Source organism: Falco cherrug, chromosome 6, assembly GCF_023634085.1.
Source record: "Falco cherrug isolate bFalChe1 chromosome 6, bFalChe1.pri, whole genome shotgun sequence".
In the NCBI taxonomy this organism is placed as follows: domain Eukaryota; kingdom Metazoa; phylum Chordata; class Aves; order Falconiformes; family Falconidae; genus Falco; species Falco cherrug.
Window position 1 is genome coordinate 56,832,997 of NC_073702.1, and position 17,061 is coordinate 56,850,057.

The 17,061-nt window shown below is 38.7% G+C and overlaps 1 protein-coding gene across 6 annotated transcripts in view; it reads left to right on the forward strand.

Moving 5' to 3' along the window:
- The window catches only part of PTPRK (protein tyrosine phosphatase receptor type K), a 412,555-nt gene that overhangs the window by 185,342 nt on the left and 210,152 nt on the right, over window positions 1-17,061 (forward strand). For all 6 annotated transcript variants that reach the window (XM_055713989.1, XM_055713991.1, XM_055713990.1 and 3 more), the window contains exons 4-5: window positions 5,054-5,135; window positions 7,045-7,160. In XM_055713989.1, coding sequence (XP_055569964.1) covers window positions 5,054-5,135; window positions 7,045-7,160 — 198 coding nt within the window. The remainder of the gene's footprint in view (window positions 1-5,053; window positions 5,136-7,044; window positions 7,161-17,061) is intronic.

Genomic DNA, 17,061 nt, shown 5'->3' on the forward strand with positions numbered 1-17,061 from the left:
ATGGTCTAAGGGTAGGCTTTGGGCTACAGAATTGGTCTCCCTCTTTCCTGGCCACATTTTGTTCTTAATTGACTAAGTAAGTATTCTTTGGAAATGCTTGCTTTGATCAGTGACTCAGTTGAGCTAGTAATGAGGATACACTTTTGGATCCTGACAAGAATTAAGAATTCAGTGAAGTTGTATATTTTGTGTATTCCTGTAAGTGCAGCTTAGTCTTCATGGTGATTACAGGATGCAATTTTAGGTCTGTGTAGAAGTGTGAAGATTTGAGTATTTCTTAAGCATGAAACTTCAGCAACTAAATCCTTTAGTGGTCTCTGCTGTAATAATTCCTACTTTTTCCGTTGCAGTCAAATACTGTTGACTATTTAAGTTGTTCACAAACATTTATTTCTGCAACAATATTAGGTGAAGAGTGATCGGCATAATCTGCATCTTGGAGCTCAGATGTTAAAATGAAGTATGTGCTGTTTTGCAGTGCTTGACACAAAACAATCAGATACTTCCTTTCCACCCCCACCCCCTTTTTTTCTGTATGTTGCATGTCATACACTTAATTCGCAACCTTGGAGCCCTTTAGAGGGGTCAGCAAGCATATAAATGAGTGATTTGCTTTGATACAGGCTAATTAGGTTTCCAAAAGGCTTTTGACCATGTCCTTCAACAAAAGCTTGTAGTGAAGCTAAGCTGCCATTGTGTGAGAAGAAAGGTACTTCCATAGATAAATAATCATTTAAGATGAAAAATGAAAGTAGGAATAAATTCTTGACATGTCCAGAAGTAGCCACCAAGGCGTTCTGCAGAGATTTTTGCCTTTCAGCATGTTCATAAGGTACCAGAGTGGGGGCCAAGAACAGTGTGAAGACAGAAGTTTGTAGGTGCAGGCTACTTTGGAATAGCAGGGACATTATGTGATTTTGAGGACCTGTAGAAGGACCATTACAGTATCGCCAACTGTGAATGATTTGCAGTAAAGTAGCAGGCACATTTTAGTGTCGATAATAAGATACAAAACAATGCACAGTGCGTAAAATCCTAATTTCACACGCAGAACGATGGACTCTGAGCTTGCCATTGGCACTCTGCAGTATGATCGTGGTTCATAAAAATATCAGCTTAGAGCCCAGTGATGGTCAAAAAAAGTAAATGAAGTTTTAAGAGTGGTTAAGGAAGTTTGGTATAAATTAGATAATGGTATTATGCTGTTGTATAAATTATGTCTCACCCACAGCTTGATTACTCGGTGCCAGCTCTGCTCTTGTTATCTTCAAAGAATATAGCATGGTTAGAAAGAGCTTTAGAGAAGGATAATGAAAGAATAGGGAATGGTTTCTATACAAGATTGACTGAATAATCTGGGCCTCTTCAAATGCAAGGCAATATTACTTGGGGACATACAGTAGAGGTCTACAAAGTTGTGACTAATATAGCAAGATGATTGGGATTCATTTGTTACTTATTTGGGTCATTGAAGGAAGCCAGGTACAAAACAGACAAATGGAAATGGCTCTTAATGCTGCCAGTAGGAAACCCATGGATTTTTCCCAAATGGTACTGCATTCACTAAAAGCTTGCGTGATTTTAGGGGGGAAATGGACAAATGATGCATTAGGGTTAGCTAATTACGTAGGAGCATGTCCAGTTCAAAGAGTTCTGACCCTGATACTTCATTTGCATCTGAATGGAGGTGCTTCATGAACAAGGACATGGCATTAATTTGGAGAAGTAACTAAATTTTGGAGTATCACCTTTGAACTGTGTAGAAAATTCAGGGATCAAATCTAATTCTCCTCAGTAGCATTTGAGTTACCTGAGCTATTCAGCATTTTCCATTCTCATTCATTGTGGTGATGCTGGTACAAACGAGACAGGATAGCCGTCTCCACAGCCCTGCTCTGTGCAAGCCCAATTCATCCCCCAAAACAGTCTCTCCATTAAGGGAGGCAAGCATCTCTCAGAAGTGCACTAGATGAGCATGCAATTAAATTGTAATAACGGGAAGGACATTTACAGTTGCACAGACAACTAATATTTCCTGGCTACAGTGATAATCTGAATTATTTTCCAGCTAAAATGAAAACATTTAAGCCATTCTTTCTAGGACTGTAAACTGAACAGCAGTGCAGGCCAAGTGCAGGATTCACTCCCAGAGCACCGGTGTCTTGTTGGGATAAATCTTCTCTGGTGAAAGGAATAGCCCAATAGTCTGTTTTTTCTCAGAAGCAGTGTGTGCATATGTGAGGAAAAGAACTACCTCAGGTTCTGGTCTGACTTGTCAGCATTTTCAATTGCTGTTTGCATCTATACACAATTCCCTTTTTCCATTTCCCCTTTTAAATGTGAACAGATGTTATCAAATTAAAGCCTGATAAGAATTTTTTTTAACTGAGCTGCACCTTTTGCTTTAAAGTCTCTATAGTTATGAATGCTTCATAGCTGTATTTATACCAGTTATGAATGTAAATAAAAATATTTTAGCATTACATATATGAAATCTCAACTCTCTAATATATCTGGTTTTTTAATTGCTTTATTTTTCCTTTATTTACCTGATCAACATTGCTCGTTATAACACTTTGTAGGCTTCTTACATTTCTGTATTTCTTCATGTTTTTTTGTTTTGTTGTGCTGTGGGGTTTTTTTTCCTACTCATGGATCTCCATGCCTTAATCTCACTCTCTCCTGTGAACTTCTCTTTTTTGATAACTTCCTACTCTTGGAGGGTGGGAATTAATTAAATTAATCTGGAAGAGGTATAAAAAACCCAAGCAAATTCATTCCTAGATCTGTCCCAAGAAAGGTAACTTTCTCCCCTCTGCCCCTGGTGCAAGAAGGTATCAGTATCCAAGGGAAGAACACACTTACATGAGGTCAAGCTTCAGTGGAAATTGAATATAATTTATTTACAAATGAATTAATAACAGCACAATTCAGAGTCCAGTTCTTAACACTGATGCTCAGACTTCTTATCTGGACTTTGAGAAGCAAAGTGTTTTCAGAGTTTGTGTATGTGGTAGAAGTGTATTGCGTTGTACAAAAATTGGTCTGTCAGAAAGACTTTAAATATCATATTTATTTTTTACTGAGTTGTTAGTCTTCCACACCAGACAAGCATTTAAAAATTAATCCAAATTATTCAAGAATTGAAGATATTCATGGTGATGTTCCTTACTGGGAATGACAGCCGGCTCTCTGAAGATGCCTGAGGAGCTGGTAGACATTGTCAAATAGTGCTCTGTTCAGAGATGTCATTAGTCAAGGGAGTGTAGGTAGGACCCCCAGACACTAAATTCTTTTCTTTCAAGCTATTGTTGGCCAAGGCAGGATGAGGAAGTAGAGAATTAAATGGTTTCTGCAACTTAAATATATTGAGGTGCACATAAAATTAAAAGGGGGGTGGGGGGGGGGGGGTGGGGAAAGAAGTGCGGAACTTTTGGAGAGGTCAGAAGAGGGATTGTAGCCTGGTGCTGCCGAAGTATATATTTGCTCCACAGGCTTCCTCTTTCTGTACTTATAGCACAAGCTGTGTGACCCTGTGAACCACATCATGAACATCCCCATATCCACCTTTCCTTGAAAGTTTTCCTTACTTTTTCGCTCTTTGAGGTTGTGGAACTAGTTCTGAGTATAAACAGACAACCTGGGATCCCTGTCTCCTTTGGTGGGAAGATAAAATGTGCTTTGTGTCTGGGTGGGATGTAAGGGTAAGGAAATGTAGTGAGTGGAGCATATGCACACAGATGCGTTCCTGGTGCAGCATTCAGAGCCAAGCTGTGTGAATGCCAGGTGTCTTGCCAAAGAGGGTACTTTTTATGAATTCTCAGGTCCCAAAGGAGCTCTGGACAGAGGTGGGAGCTGCTTGCTCCCAGTACTCCCTTGAGACAGAAGAATGCAGTGGTCATTACTTCCTAGCAAGGTGCCACGCAGATCCCCTAGTAAGAAGACCTGAGAAAGTGCTTGATGGAGACAGCGTTCTCCCACTCACCTGCAGGAACGTTGGGTTGTTAATCCACTGCCTTTGCTGCTCCCTTACATTGTCCGCAGGAATGGGAAATGAAAGTGCTTGAAAAGGTTTATGTATAGAGCAGCTGACTTGCTCTAAGCCTGTCTTGCGCAGAAGACCCCAACAGACAGTTATTTTGGGCAGTCACGACTGCAAGTTTATATCATATCACTTGACTCAGTCTTTACCCGTATGCTTTCCTCTTTCATATATTCCTTTTAGTTTAGACATTCATGCTTCATCTCTTATCTTTTTTTCTTCTAATTGTTTTCCTTTTACTGTCACTATATTCTGCCTCTTTTCGTGCATACAAAGAAGCATGGATCTCGATGATAAACGTGTTCTGGTCAGCTGGCATTATTTTGCAGCATCAGTACCAAAAGACAGCTCTGTGCTCTGGAGCACTCCAAGATCAACTCTTTGTGGTTACTGCCCATTTGGGGTGGGACAAGAAGGTGGATGTGAAGACACTCTCTACTTTTCCTTCAGACAGCAATTTCCCCATTGCCTTTCAAGAATGAAGAATGAAGTTCACGACTACTACATAAATCTCATGCTACAGCTGTTCTTTTCGTTGCCACTGGGGAGTGCTGCACTATTTCTGTGCTGCTGCGTGTTTTCCTGTGCAATTATGCTGCAGAAGGTTACAGGAGACTTTGGACTATGCTGTGACCCCTGACAAGAATATAAATTTTGTTAAAATTGGCTGATCAGTTGTGTGCTGTGATGTTGAATCTGTGTGAAAGTAATGGCATTTTTTCCAGAATTGAATCATGTTTATACATTTAGCAGAGTGAAAGCAGTATGCTGTTAATTGAGGTAATAAACATGCTTTTCTGGTGTGCCATAAGCAGCAAATCCAAAGAAAGTCATGTATATGAATGGTATGGAACTGCAATACATTGAGTAATAAATATTCCATTCGGTCGTCAAACCTTGTAGGAACTTCAACTAAATGAAAAAGGCAATGTGTCTTATATCTACACGCTTGCCACTGTGGGAATTCTGTAGAAATGAGTCTTGCAAACATTTTTTCTTACATTTTGACAGGTAATATTTGAAGCTGAAGTCTCAGATGGGAGAAATGGCTACATTGCCATTGATGACATCCAGGTTCTGAGTTACCCTTGTGGTAAGTAATGATTAAGAGCTGCATTTTTCTCTGTCTTTTCAGGACATATTTGATATCATTGTAGACTGCTGAGGTTTCATCACTTTATCACTGATGTTCTTTGTTCTTTCAATAGTATTTTTGTTGCAGTTTCCAGGGGAAAATGTAGTGTTGCAATAGTGATTTACCTGGGTAAAATCTGTGTTGCCAGAAATGAAGTATACAGGAGTACAAAAGCAGAAATTCTTCAGTATCTTTTTAGTCATACTGTAGTCAGTGTACATGATCAAAATGGGTGTTAATGTGTATACTCACTGATTAAAGAAAACTGAATTGACAGATGCATGTAGGAATTTTATCAGATTTCATGGCTTTGTTCTTCTTTCTCTCTTTTTTTTTTTTCCCCTCCTTCCCTCAAACACAACAGATTAAAAAAAAAAAGGCATCTGGCTATTGAACTACTGAAGGATTGGGTTTTGTTGTTTGCTGTTCTGTTTTTTGTGGACAGACTTCAGGCATTTGTTTGCCTTTCCCTGCTTAATCCTGGTAAAGAATTACATACATGCAAACACAAGTTGTGATAAAGAATATTCTACAAATAAAAAGTTGTGAGGAAGAAATTATTACTGTGCATTTCTGTCATTTGTTACCACATTTTTTTTTGGTAATTTGACTCTATTAAATTCTTCTGATCTTCCTCTAGACACCCAGACTTCCCTGTTCTAAAATGTGATTTCATTGTAATGTATGCTATGGCTGATAATTTAATTGCTTTCTGAAATCATCAAGTTTTAACAACTCTCTCCTGCAAATTTGCAAAACTATGCCAACTCACAAAGTTGCAATGGCAACCTTACATTTTGTTTTCTTCTACCCCGAACCCGTTAAGACCATAGCTCTTAGGGGCTAGCAAGCTTACAGGATATTTGAGTGAGTTACCTCTTCATATTTCAACCAGCCCAGCTATCTGATGTCTCTATTCAGCAAAGCTCTGCTCAGATTCAGTATCTGGCTTTCATTTTCTTTTCTTCTATTGCTGGTTGCGTTGTTGTGTCCCCTTCACCTTTGTGGTTTGGTTTTTTGTGTTTTGTTTTGTTTGTTTTTTTTAAGTGTCAAAACAAAAGACACTTGGTACAGCCATGGTGGCAGATTATCAGCATGATACAGTATTCAGATAAGATCTTTTTCGTTACTGATGTTTAAAAAACATGTTTGTTCAAATTTGCTGTTTTTTCCTCCATGGTTGGCGCTTTTGTTTGTTTGGGGGTTTTAGTAAGCACAAAGAAGTAACAGTTCAGCTACTGTTTTCATTAGCAGCTCTTAAGAAAGAAATGGACGAGAGCTGTGTAAGGTACCTATTCCTCATGTGTCTGTCAGCATGTCTAATAAATCCTTCAGGTGGTTGTGCCACTGAGCTTTCCTAGGGGCTTTGTCAGTGCAGGAAATAGATTTGTCAGCTCCTGAAATGCTATATTCAACAGCACAGATGATTTAATACAGTAAAACAATAGACTTTGAATTACATTGCAAATAATCTGAATAGTATACCCCTATCTGCCTGAACAGTATCCTGTTAATTGGGTTTTTTCTCAGTATGCTGGGTTTCACACAATAGAAAGTGTTTGGAATAATTTTTGTAAAGTGCTGCTGACATTCTGGTGTTTGATCTCCTTCTCTTGGCTTTGATTTTTAAAAGACTTCATTATAACTCATGTATAACATAAAGTTAGAAGAATGACCAGAGTAGAAGGGAAAGGACTGAAAGCACTCTTTCGTCTCGAAGAGAGATGAAACAAATAATTTTCTCTCTTCTGTTCCTGTTTTTTAGCCAAAGGCAGTTAAAATATGCATCTTCAGGGAGACAATAATGTTACTGGCACCTTTTTTAGCAATAAGCGTTACTTATAATTTTTGTTTTCCCCCTCTGCAGATAAATCTCCACATTTCTTGAGGCTGGGGGATGTAGAGGTCAATGCAGGGCAGAATGCTACGTTTCAATGCATCGCTACGGGGAGAGATGCAGTGAATAACAAGTTATGGCTCCAGGTAAGGCTAACTCATGCAAGTCTATTTGGCTAGAGGACAAGCTGCTTTCTGGAGGTGAAATATTTAATTTCCTAAGCCTTTTTTCCTACTGCATGCAAAATATTTAGTTTAAATACAGTTTTATCTCTGTTAAATGGAGAAACTTGTAATCAATTTTGTAATTTTAAAAAACTTGGATTAAAAATTCGAACAACCGGTGTGGACAGTGGAGGAGCATTGGTCTTTAAGGTACTGTGGGCCTTCTCTCCTTGTAAACCAGCTCTTCTGTATCAAAATTTATTAACATTAAGTGGAGATAATTGGCATTTGGGATCTAGTAAAACGCAGATATAACACAGCTGTCATAAATTTTGAGGATTATTTTTGTCATATAAATTGCAACTAATTCTTTGTTCAAGCAGGTGGCTGGAGGGTTGTAGCTGTACTTCTGTGTGCATAGCAGTTTTACTCAGCAGCATAATTAATGGGACAACATAAAAGGACTGTTGCATGTCCTTTTTCTCTGTTTCCGTAATAGGAGGGACTTCAACTTTTATGTGTGTAATTGTGAGTAGCATGTATGTTAGAATCTAAGCAAAGACTAAAACCAGAAAATAACCCTTCTCATAAAAAAAAAACCAAAAAAACCCAACACAAAACACAAAAAACAAAACACCATGAAGAAAGAAGACATTAACACCACCGTCCCCCCCAAAAAACCACTTTGTTTTGTGATGTGGTGAAGACCACCAGTTAAGTAGAAGGATGGCAAAGTTTCACAGTTGCTCCTTAAAAAAAAATAAATTTTGCCATTTAATAAGGATTAAAATAATCACTGTAGTTGTATGTGTACCTTTTATGCATATGCTTTAGTTTATACAAAAACTTAAGCACCAACAGTCCTCTAGAATGGTTTCTAAATATGCCCTTTAAAACTTTATTTTTGTAAAGCGTTTATTTCAGTAAATTTTCAGAACTGTAAAGTAAATACTTTTTGGGAAACATTGTACTTTGAACTATAATCAGAACTTCAAAATAATCTTTTTTTGGCAAGCATTGTACTTTGAAATGAACTATAAACAGTTAGTTCAGTCCATTTGATTTTTCTTTTAATAGAGAGCGGAGCTGACAAACCTTGAGTAACAGTTGCATATAGGCATGAGATAAAATTTAAAGAGATTTTTTTAATAGATAGAATGAGATTAGAAAAACCCCAATATTCAAAATGGTATTACTGGACAAATATGCCACAATATTAAAAAAGGAACAGAAATCCAGCAGCAACTGCATTGCATTTAGTGAAAAGGTATCATAGCAGTAGGACTGATTTGTACTTCATGTCTTTGAGTAGTAACTTGTTTAAAATGAGCAAACATGTAATGTATTCATTGAGGAAGAGGAGTTTGATTTCAGAAACTTGCCAAATAGAGCGCACTAAGAACATAAAATGAAGGTGAGCTGGGCTTTGCTTTATCAAAGGCAGGACTACAGCAATAGAAGCATACTGGCAAACCTGTGAAGCACCGCCTGCAGCTGATCATGGGGTCAGAAGGGCCCGATGGAGACAGCCAGCTGGAAATCTTCCCTATCACTCACTCCTTGGCATCAGATAACTTTGACAGATTATCCTTTCTAACTTTCACTCCCCTGAGAAGCCTGGTTAGCAGCCAGAGCAACTCAGAAAACATATGTTTTGTCCCTCCATATACTTTCATAGGTGGTCTGTTTATCACAGATGTGGTAGTTGCTCACAGTGGGAAAGGTAAGGTACCTTTAAGGTTATAACTCTGCTTGCTTGTGCTTATGAAGTGCCTTGATAGTCTTGAAGATACCTTGCTACTAAAATTGTATACTTTAACTTCTGTTCCATTTCTCGTTCTCCCTTAAACAGTGCCAAATTTTCACCAATTTAAAGGTGACTCATTTTTTTCTTTCTCCGTCGTCATTCCACCCCTCCATCCTACTTGCCTAACATAAGCATTAATCAGCAACTATCCCTCTCTGAATTCTCTTCTTTAGATAACACAGCAAGTTATGTGCAGCTAATAGTGAATTTAATACTTTGCCTTAAAACATGGGGTGGGTATGTATGTGCCTCGTGAGGCTCCAGAGTGTGACTTGAAAAAGGTTCACTTTAACCTTTGACCAAACTGGAGATTCATAAAGCCCAGATACCCAGAAAGGAAGAACTGGCAGATCAAATCAAATGCCTAAGTAATTGTTTTTGAGAGCCCTGAGCTGAAACATTCCAGGAATGTATTTTTGTCATAACAAGAAAGGCCATTGGAAAAAAAAAAAAAGTGCAAAAATGAAAAATGTAGGAGTGGGGGAGAAGACACTTTCCAAGTACACTGTGTTAGAGAAAATAGCTTTTGGTTATATCCTTATTGAAAAAGAAAAGATATTTCCTTGGAAAACAAGAATAAAAAGCAGCAAACAATTTGCTATTAAAACCCGTTCTTTAATAAGGAAAGATCTGAGGTGCAATTGGAGATACTAGGGCTTTTTGTGTCTGAGATAATGTAAGATCTCATTTGCTTACACTGAAGTAATAGAGATTTGCAGGCACAGATTTTCTTATGGGCTCTACCAGCGCTCTCTGGCTCCCTCAGACCTCAGTTTTAGAGAAGGGCTACAGTATATTCAGCAGCAGGAGGAAAAAAAAACCAACAAAACCCCACTGCATTCTGTGCTCAGTCGTGCGGTCCCACAGCTGCTTCAGCCAGGCTTGGTGTGAGCTACCGTGACCTGGCTTCGGCCTCCTCATGCCTCTGCAATGATGCTGGAGTTTTTGCAGCTTGCCAGTAAGTCAGTTCAGAAAAGTGATCTGGCTGAAAAAGATTTTGGTCCAAATTGGATTTTTGTTGTTGGGGATGAGGAGGACTGTTTGGTGAGGGTTTGTTTTGGTTTGTTTTTTATTTATTGGGTTTTTTTTAGCTTGATTCATGTCTGAATTACCTATGTACATAGTCCCAGCAGGTAGAAGAAGGTGAGGATGTATGGTTAAAAGCAGGCAAGAGGGAAAGATTATAACGATCTGAAGTAAAAGTGGCTCTTGGTAGCATGTCTCATTGTGGTGTCCTGTGTAAACTTCAATTTTATTTGATTTTTTAGATATTGGGGAAAAAGCCCTGATCATATACTAGATGATTTATGTGCATGCGCATTTCCATGCTTATGTTTTTATTAATGTATATATAATTAAGTACACCACATATTTTTGCCTGTCTGAAAATAAAAATGGATAAAAATAGGCACAGCATTTCAATAGTTTCCTGTGTGTTTACTGCTGTAATGACAGTCTTTTCATCAACTCAATTTTCTATAAATGTATGTCTGTAAACATTTCAGACAAATAGGAATTAACATTGAATTGAACTTCTCCTGACTTTCATGGCTGCAGATTTTGCTCTTGTTTGCCTTTAGATTATATGTGATCTCTTGTCCCCTTTCATACCCCTCCCTCCCAACCCTGCATATTGCAGCCCCACTGGACCAGGGTCTGGAACAGTCAGAGCTCTGGCACTGAAAGATAAACAGTAAAGATAACACAAGTCTTTAAAAATTACAGCTGCATTAATACAAAACAAATATTTGTGTAGATCAAGAGATTTAACTGGTTGAACAAGATGATCTGAAACACACCTTTTGTGACTGTGGGAGCAGGACAGAAATGCAGCTATCACATTTTTTTGTTCTTCACCTTTTCAACCTAACCTGCCATTGAATCTATTATGGTTGTGAGCTGAAGAATTCTCTTTGTGACCTGCAATTATTAGCAAATTCTAAAACAGTTTCAAAATCCTTAGTTTTTTAAGGTGAGCATTAGTGGTGTTTCCAAAATACGTGCAGTCTTGGTGTGGTGTTTTTTTGGTTTTTTTGTTGTGGTTTTTTTTTTCCCCTCCCATCCCCTTCTGAATGTAATGCTGTGGAGTTTTTTTCTCGGTATTTCCTCCCCTCCTCTTAAAATTTCCACTGCAATATGCCACATACCAACAGCTGTAGTTTGGTGCCACTGTACACACTGCAGCAGTTGGGTTGTGTGATAGGAATCTCCAAACCCAAGGTGGTAAGGTAGCTTTTCTGCCTGTTAAGCTTTGATATGCTCTGTCTTATAGGTTTCAGGAGTTAGCAGAAGTTCTTGCTGAAAAATTCTTCCCTGTAGGAGGTGAACATGTTTGTGTGTGTGTGTGTGTAATTTTAGAAGATTGAATATGGCATATATAGACGTCATAATTGATCAGTTGTTGCCTACTTTGCTGATTTTCTTTTCTCTAAAGTCTATGAATTGTCTCTTTGAAAAGACACTTCAAGAATAAGGATTCTTTGATTTATTAATGTTTGATGCACCTTGCTGCTTTGTGCACGTTGATTTGCTGAATTAGTATAAATAGGACCTCTTTTTTACTCTGTTTTTTCCTCTGTGAAATGCCATGCATTCCAGTGGAGTTATGTCAGTAAATAACCTTGCGAACAAGTCACTTATGCATGTTAATCCTGTGCTTGGGGTGGATACGTGTTAAGTATTAAATATTTGAAAGAATAGTGCACACGGGGCTTTGTACACATGAAATGCAAGGCTGGAGTGGGGGCATCTGTTTTCTCATTTGATTTGGATTTTTCCAAATGTGGAGAAAGCTTCCACCATTTTAAGCTTCATTTCTTTGCTAAGACAGTGGAGAAATAGAATTGACTGAATAGAATAAATAACATTTGGGTACACAAAGACTTCAGAAAGCAGTGTATGTATTGTCCAGCATTTGTTCTGTGGATCTAATTGGGATATCACAGCAATCGGGTTTTTTGCATAATCAGGCTGTGTTTAACAGCTTCCTGAGCTGGGAACAATTGTGGCTCCCAGCAGCCCAATACGATTTTCAGTGTCTTATCAATGTCCAGTTTAACTGGACACTTGCACAGTGCAGAGAATAGAGCTTTTTGCTACAACATCTGTTAAACCATATGTCTTGGCACCTGGTTCAGATGGCGATAACTGCAGCACTAATGAATCCATCCATCATGGCTGAGCTTTGCATTAACATAGCATTGGATTAGGGAAAGCGGCTTGTCCTGGCTTTTCAGTCGGATGTGTTTTGCTGCTGCGGTCTGCAGTGGTACCATTTGCTTGGGCGAATCTGAAATTCAAAGGGGGGACCGCATGCATTTAAAATTTCAATACATGCCTGGTAATCCTGTGCAGATTGCCATCAGAGTGGTGGCGAGCAGGCCAATCTGTCAGCAATAGCTGTGGGTGCTGGCTAACCGCCGCTCCACTTGGGCTGCCAAGGCTGGCAAGGCAGCCCCGCTCTCGCCCGTGGAGAGGCTTGTCAGCGTTAATGCGGTCTGATGCAGCCCCTCTCTCCGCCAGAGGAAAATGTCGTTCCTTGTGGAATAACAGATAATTAAAGCAATTGCCTGAGAGTAATAATTGAAAAAGTGAAATTAAACAGCATTATGGAAAATAAAATGCAAATTGCTGTAAAAACAATGGAGTTGGGCTGACCTCCCAGTGGTACCAACTGTTACCAGAGGATGAACAAGTGTCTGCGCAGTTCTCTGTTCAGGCTCAACAACTGGCCGTTTCCTGCTCCGCTTCTTGAGGAAACCGCCATAACCCTTAATGCCCTGTTTAGCAGCATCTTGGGTTTTGGTGCTGGTTGCCATGGAATGTAATCTGATATTTAGCATTCCTTTTTCTTGCTAGATACTGTGCCTGCATGCTCTTTAACAAGTCTTTGGACTGGGTGCATGCAGATGGTGTCCTGTGATCATGCATTTGGGCAGAACGTTGTGCAGGATCTGTACAGTATTTCAGGAATTTCGACTGGAGAGTGTATATGAGATCGGTGCCTCTGGCAGGGGGCTGAGGGACGCAACACTGACTGTTTTGTTTTGCTTTTGGAAGGGGAGTGTTTTCTCTCAGAGGAAAGAAGTTGTGCCGTACAAGTCCTTTCTTCCCGCTGTACCTAGAAGGTGAAGGCAGGGATCAATATTCAGCAGGAGGGTTTGAGTATGGGCTGTGGGCCTTTGGGGTAAACCATTTAGCTGCAGTGAAGTGCCGAGAGGCTCGCTCATGGTCTCACAAACAAATGTATCTGTAATAGGAGAGTCATGTCCAGTTTAACTTTGGTTTAGGTAGTATGCATGTTTTTTCTACTTTGATTTTTTTTCACCGTTTTCTTAATGTAACCTTGCCTTTTGAGATCCTGTTACATTTTGATACAGTTAATTAACTGCTAAAGATACCGTTTCTTTAGTTTGATGATAAAATATTTGCTGTTCTAGTGCACCTGCCTGTTCACCATTTTCAATGTATTTGAAGAATGTTTTTTGTTGGTTTGCACAGATTTTATGATCCCTGAAAGTTAAAGGGAGCTGAGTATACCATGGATGTTAGAAAAGCTTTGTTATTTTGCTTTTTCTTTTGTGGGCCCTAGAGAAATTTCAGAGAAGGTGCCTTGTTGGCACGTGCAGAGTTTCAGCCATGGAACTGTGATGGAGAATTTTGGTCCCCTTTTTTGGTTTTAGTCAACTGTCAGGTTTGATGCTTTTTGGTATTGAACTGAAAGAAGTCACTCAGTCCTGCTTGCCCTAAGGAGGAGTTGAAGGTATGATGTGTGGAGGCTGTGTGAGGGGAGAGGACCGATCGCTCTGGGGTTGTTCTTCTTTGGTGGCAGGAGTGACGGGTGAACCTTGGACAAGCCTCTGGGGAGACAGCAGGCTTTTTGGATCATCAGGATCATCTGCCCAAAACAAGTACTAATTTGTACAACAAATTGGGCTGTTTATACCAAACCCTCTTTCCTCAGCCAGTAAAATGCTGCTTAAGCCTACATTTTACTTTATCATGATTAACACTAATAGCCATACAGCATGTAAGTTCTTTGCACTTGAGGCTTTTACAGAAACTTCACTTCACTCATTTATCTCATCATTGGTTGTTTTTACTTACAGAAAATATGTTTTTGAAAGTGAGCAACAGAATAGGGTAGAATAGAGGACAAGGCTCCTCTTTTGCTATTACTTGTCTATTTTACCTGCACTTTCACCTCATCGTATTTATGTTCTGTGATAGATGTTCTAATTTTCCAAACATTTTTTCAAAAATATATGAAAAACTGCCTTTAAGTGATATATCAAGCTCCTTGTAAATGACTCGACTTTTAGCTTATTCTGTATCACACACTACTGACTCTGACACGGTAATAAAGAATATTCACCAAAGAAAAATACAGTATTCATAACTTCATATTTGAGATTCTCCTTCTAACTTGTTTGTTTCACAAAGGTTTTTCCCTGCCTTTTTTTTTTTTTTTACTCTGTATTCACCTTTGATGCTATCTGTGTCATTTAACTCTGTTCTCTCTCTCTCACTCCTCAATTTATCAGTTTCTTCCATAAATATGGCAGTTCTCCCTAGATCCCCAGTCATTTTAGGTTTCGGCAACATGAAGCACTGTAATCCTTCTGGTTTTAATTTAATTCTGCCCTAGTTAACTACATCCTCCAGCCTGCATAGCTACTAGTCATATAGTTTACATGGCAGCCTTTGGGATTGTCATCCCTGTAGGTCTTCCTTGGGGATGCTGCTGCTCCTGAGGCAGCTGGAGCATCATCAGGTGCTGTGGCCTGTGCCACTGCCTGTGCCCTCGGTGGTGCTGGGGGCAGCTCGCTGACCACTGTGACACTGGGCACCGCCTGCTCCTGCTGCTGTTTTGTAGTTTACAGCTGGACCAGCTGTGGTGGAAGCTTGGTCACTCGGTGAAGTCCTGGTAGTATTTCCTCAGCCAGCCAGTGGCTTAAACCCATAATATGGGTTTAAGAAATAAGACATAAATGAGACATCTGAAATTAAAGTGATGTTTATAAAAACATATATTGCTATAAATTCCTACTGTTGACTCCTGTGAGTCATGTCTATTAATGACTGTGTTCAGGTCTGCATGTGAGACTTGATGAATTACAGAAGAATAAGAGCAGCTGGTGTACTTGGCTGCTTTTAGAAAAGGGTAAAGTTGTCTGCTGAGAAGTGTCTGAGGAACTGTCTTGTGTGGTGTTGGTCTTCAGTAATTGCTTTTTTCTGCAACATTTTTCCTTCATTTTCTTCTCTGAACAAATCAGATTTTTTTGTTTTGAGCTGCAGAATGAATGCTGGAGTTCAACGTGCACTGCTCAAGGTGATAGAGATCTTTAATCACTGTGTTCCCCAATTTGTATTTTTGTGAATTGTGATTGGGTTTTTTTTGTTTCTGGTTTTGTTTTTGTTTTGTTTTGTTTTTGTTTTTTTTTTTTAATTGACAACACTGCATTCAAGAACAATGGGTTTATGAAAAGCTTGAAAAGCTTATTTATTTTTTTTTTTTTATGTAGATACCTTTTTTTTTTGGTAGCATGTGTTACATGCTTAGGTTCAAAATAACAGGCTTTGAAACATCCAGAGAAAGAGTGCGTCATTTTTATTTGTGTAGAGGAATGGCCAGGGACACTGTAGTATTGCTACTTTACCTCTGGTGGATTTTATTATAATAAAATAAATTAGAATGGCCACCTCTGAAGGGCTAGCTGGCTCTCAATTAGATTATTTCTTGAGAACCCTTGCTTTCTTCAGTAGGAGTCTCAGTGCAGTGTGAGAGCAACTGAGCTACCTCAATGCGGACAAGTAATGTAACCAAGACATGTAAAGTAATAATGAATTTTACTGTACTGTAGGGCTGCATGCAGGATAAAACTTGGCTTGTCACATTTATTCAAGATCTTCAATATATGTTTGCGTGGGAAAAGCTGTGTTACTTTTCCTGCTAATAAAATGAATGTTTAATTCATTGGAAAGTAGAATCTGTCTGCTTTGCCGTGCATGTAGGGAAACCAGTAAGTTCAAGCAAGTTGTATTAATTTCTTATTAAAAAATAAAGTTTAACTACATGCTTTCTCATAAAAATCAATCAAACAAAAGAAATTGCTACTTCACCTTCTTGTGTACTAAGAACAAGATAGGACTATGTAGGCATATTATTTAAGGTATAGATCTAAGTCATGCTGTGTTTGAAAAAATATTACTTAGGCTTAAATCATGTATTAGTAAATAAAATTTACTAGAAAAAACATCCCACTTGCTCAGTCATTTGCTTTTTTGTGGGTGGGGAAAAAATTGAAATTTCACTTATAGTGTCTTATGATAAATAATGTCATGTTTTATTATGTTTCTAGTACATCTAATAAGTTTTCAAGTCACAATAATATATTGAGACGCTTGTGTAAAAGAATAAAAATAAAATTAATAATAAAGAATTTTTTTTAGAAAGGTAGATTTTTCTCCATTTGGAATTGTGTCCCAAATGCTGTAAAAGCATATGCTATGTGTGCTGAAAAGTGCCAGACTTCTATGTAAGTAAAATTTTAAAAGTACAGTTATTTGTTATTCTCATGTTTTTTTATTTTTTTAAAACATCTTTTGGCAGAGATTGCCTGTTATCGCTGCTATTCAAACTATTCACATTCAACCCTTTTCCCTCTTGCAAAAAATGACATTTCTCCCTTTACATGATGAGTAAAACCAGGAATGTTTTGGAGCATTTGATTTACAAATGCCTTTTTCCTTAGGGCAGCAGAGGTTTAATTCCCTGGGCTGCTGGGGACAATCCTTCCAGCCCTTCTGCTGGCCAGTGAGGTTTTGATTGCACCTTTGGGGACCGAGTTGCTTATACAAAGTCTCTGCTAGCACTCTGCTCCCCGTATGGATCCTGCCCTCTCCTCTGCTTCCTGTGGCTGTGCAGTGAATCTGATCACGAGCTAATCCGTTTGGTGGTGAAAGTACATGGGGAAGAAACAAGTTTTCCAGGAAGGTGGTGTTTTGTGGGTTTTTGTTTGTTTGTTTGTTTTTAAATTCCAGGTCAGTTTTCTGCATGAATACAAGAATGAAGGT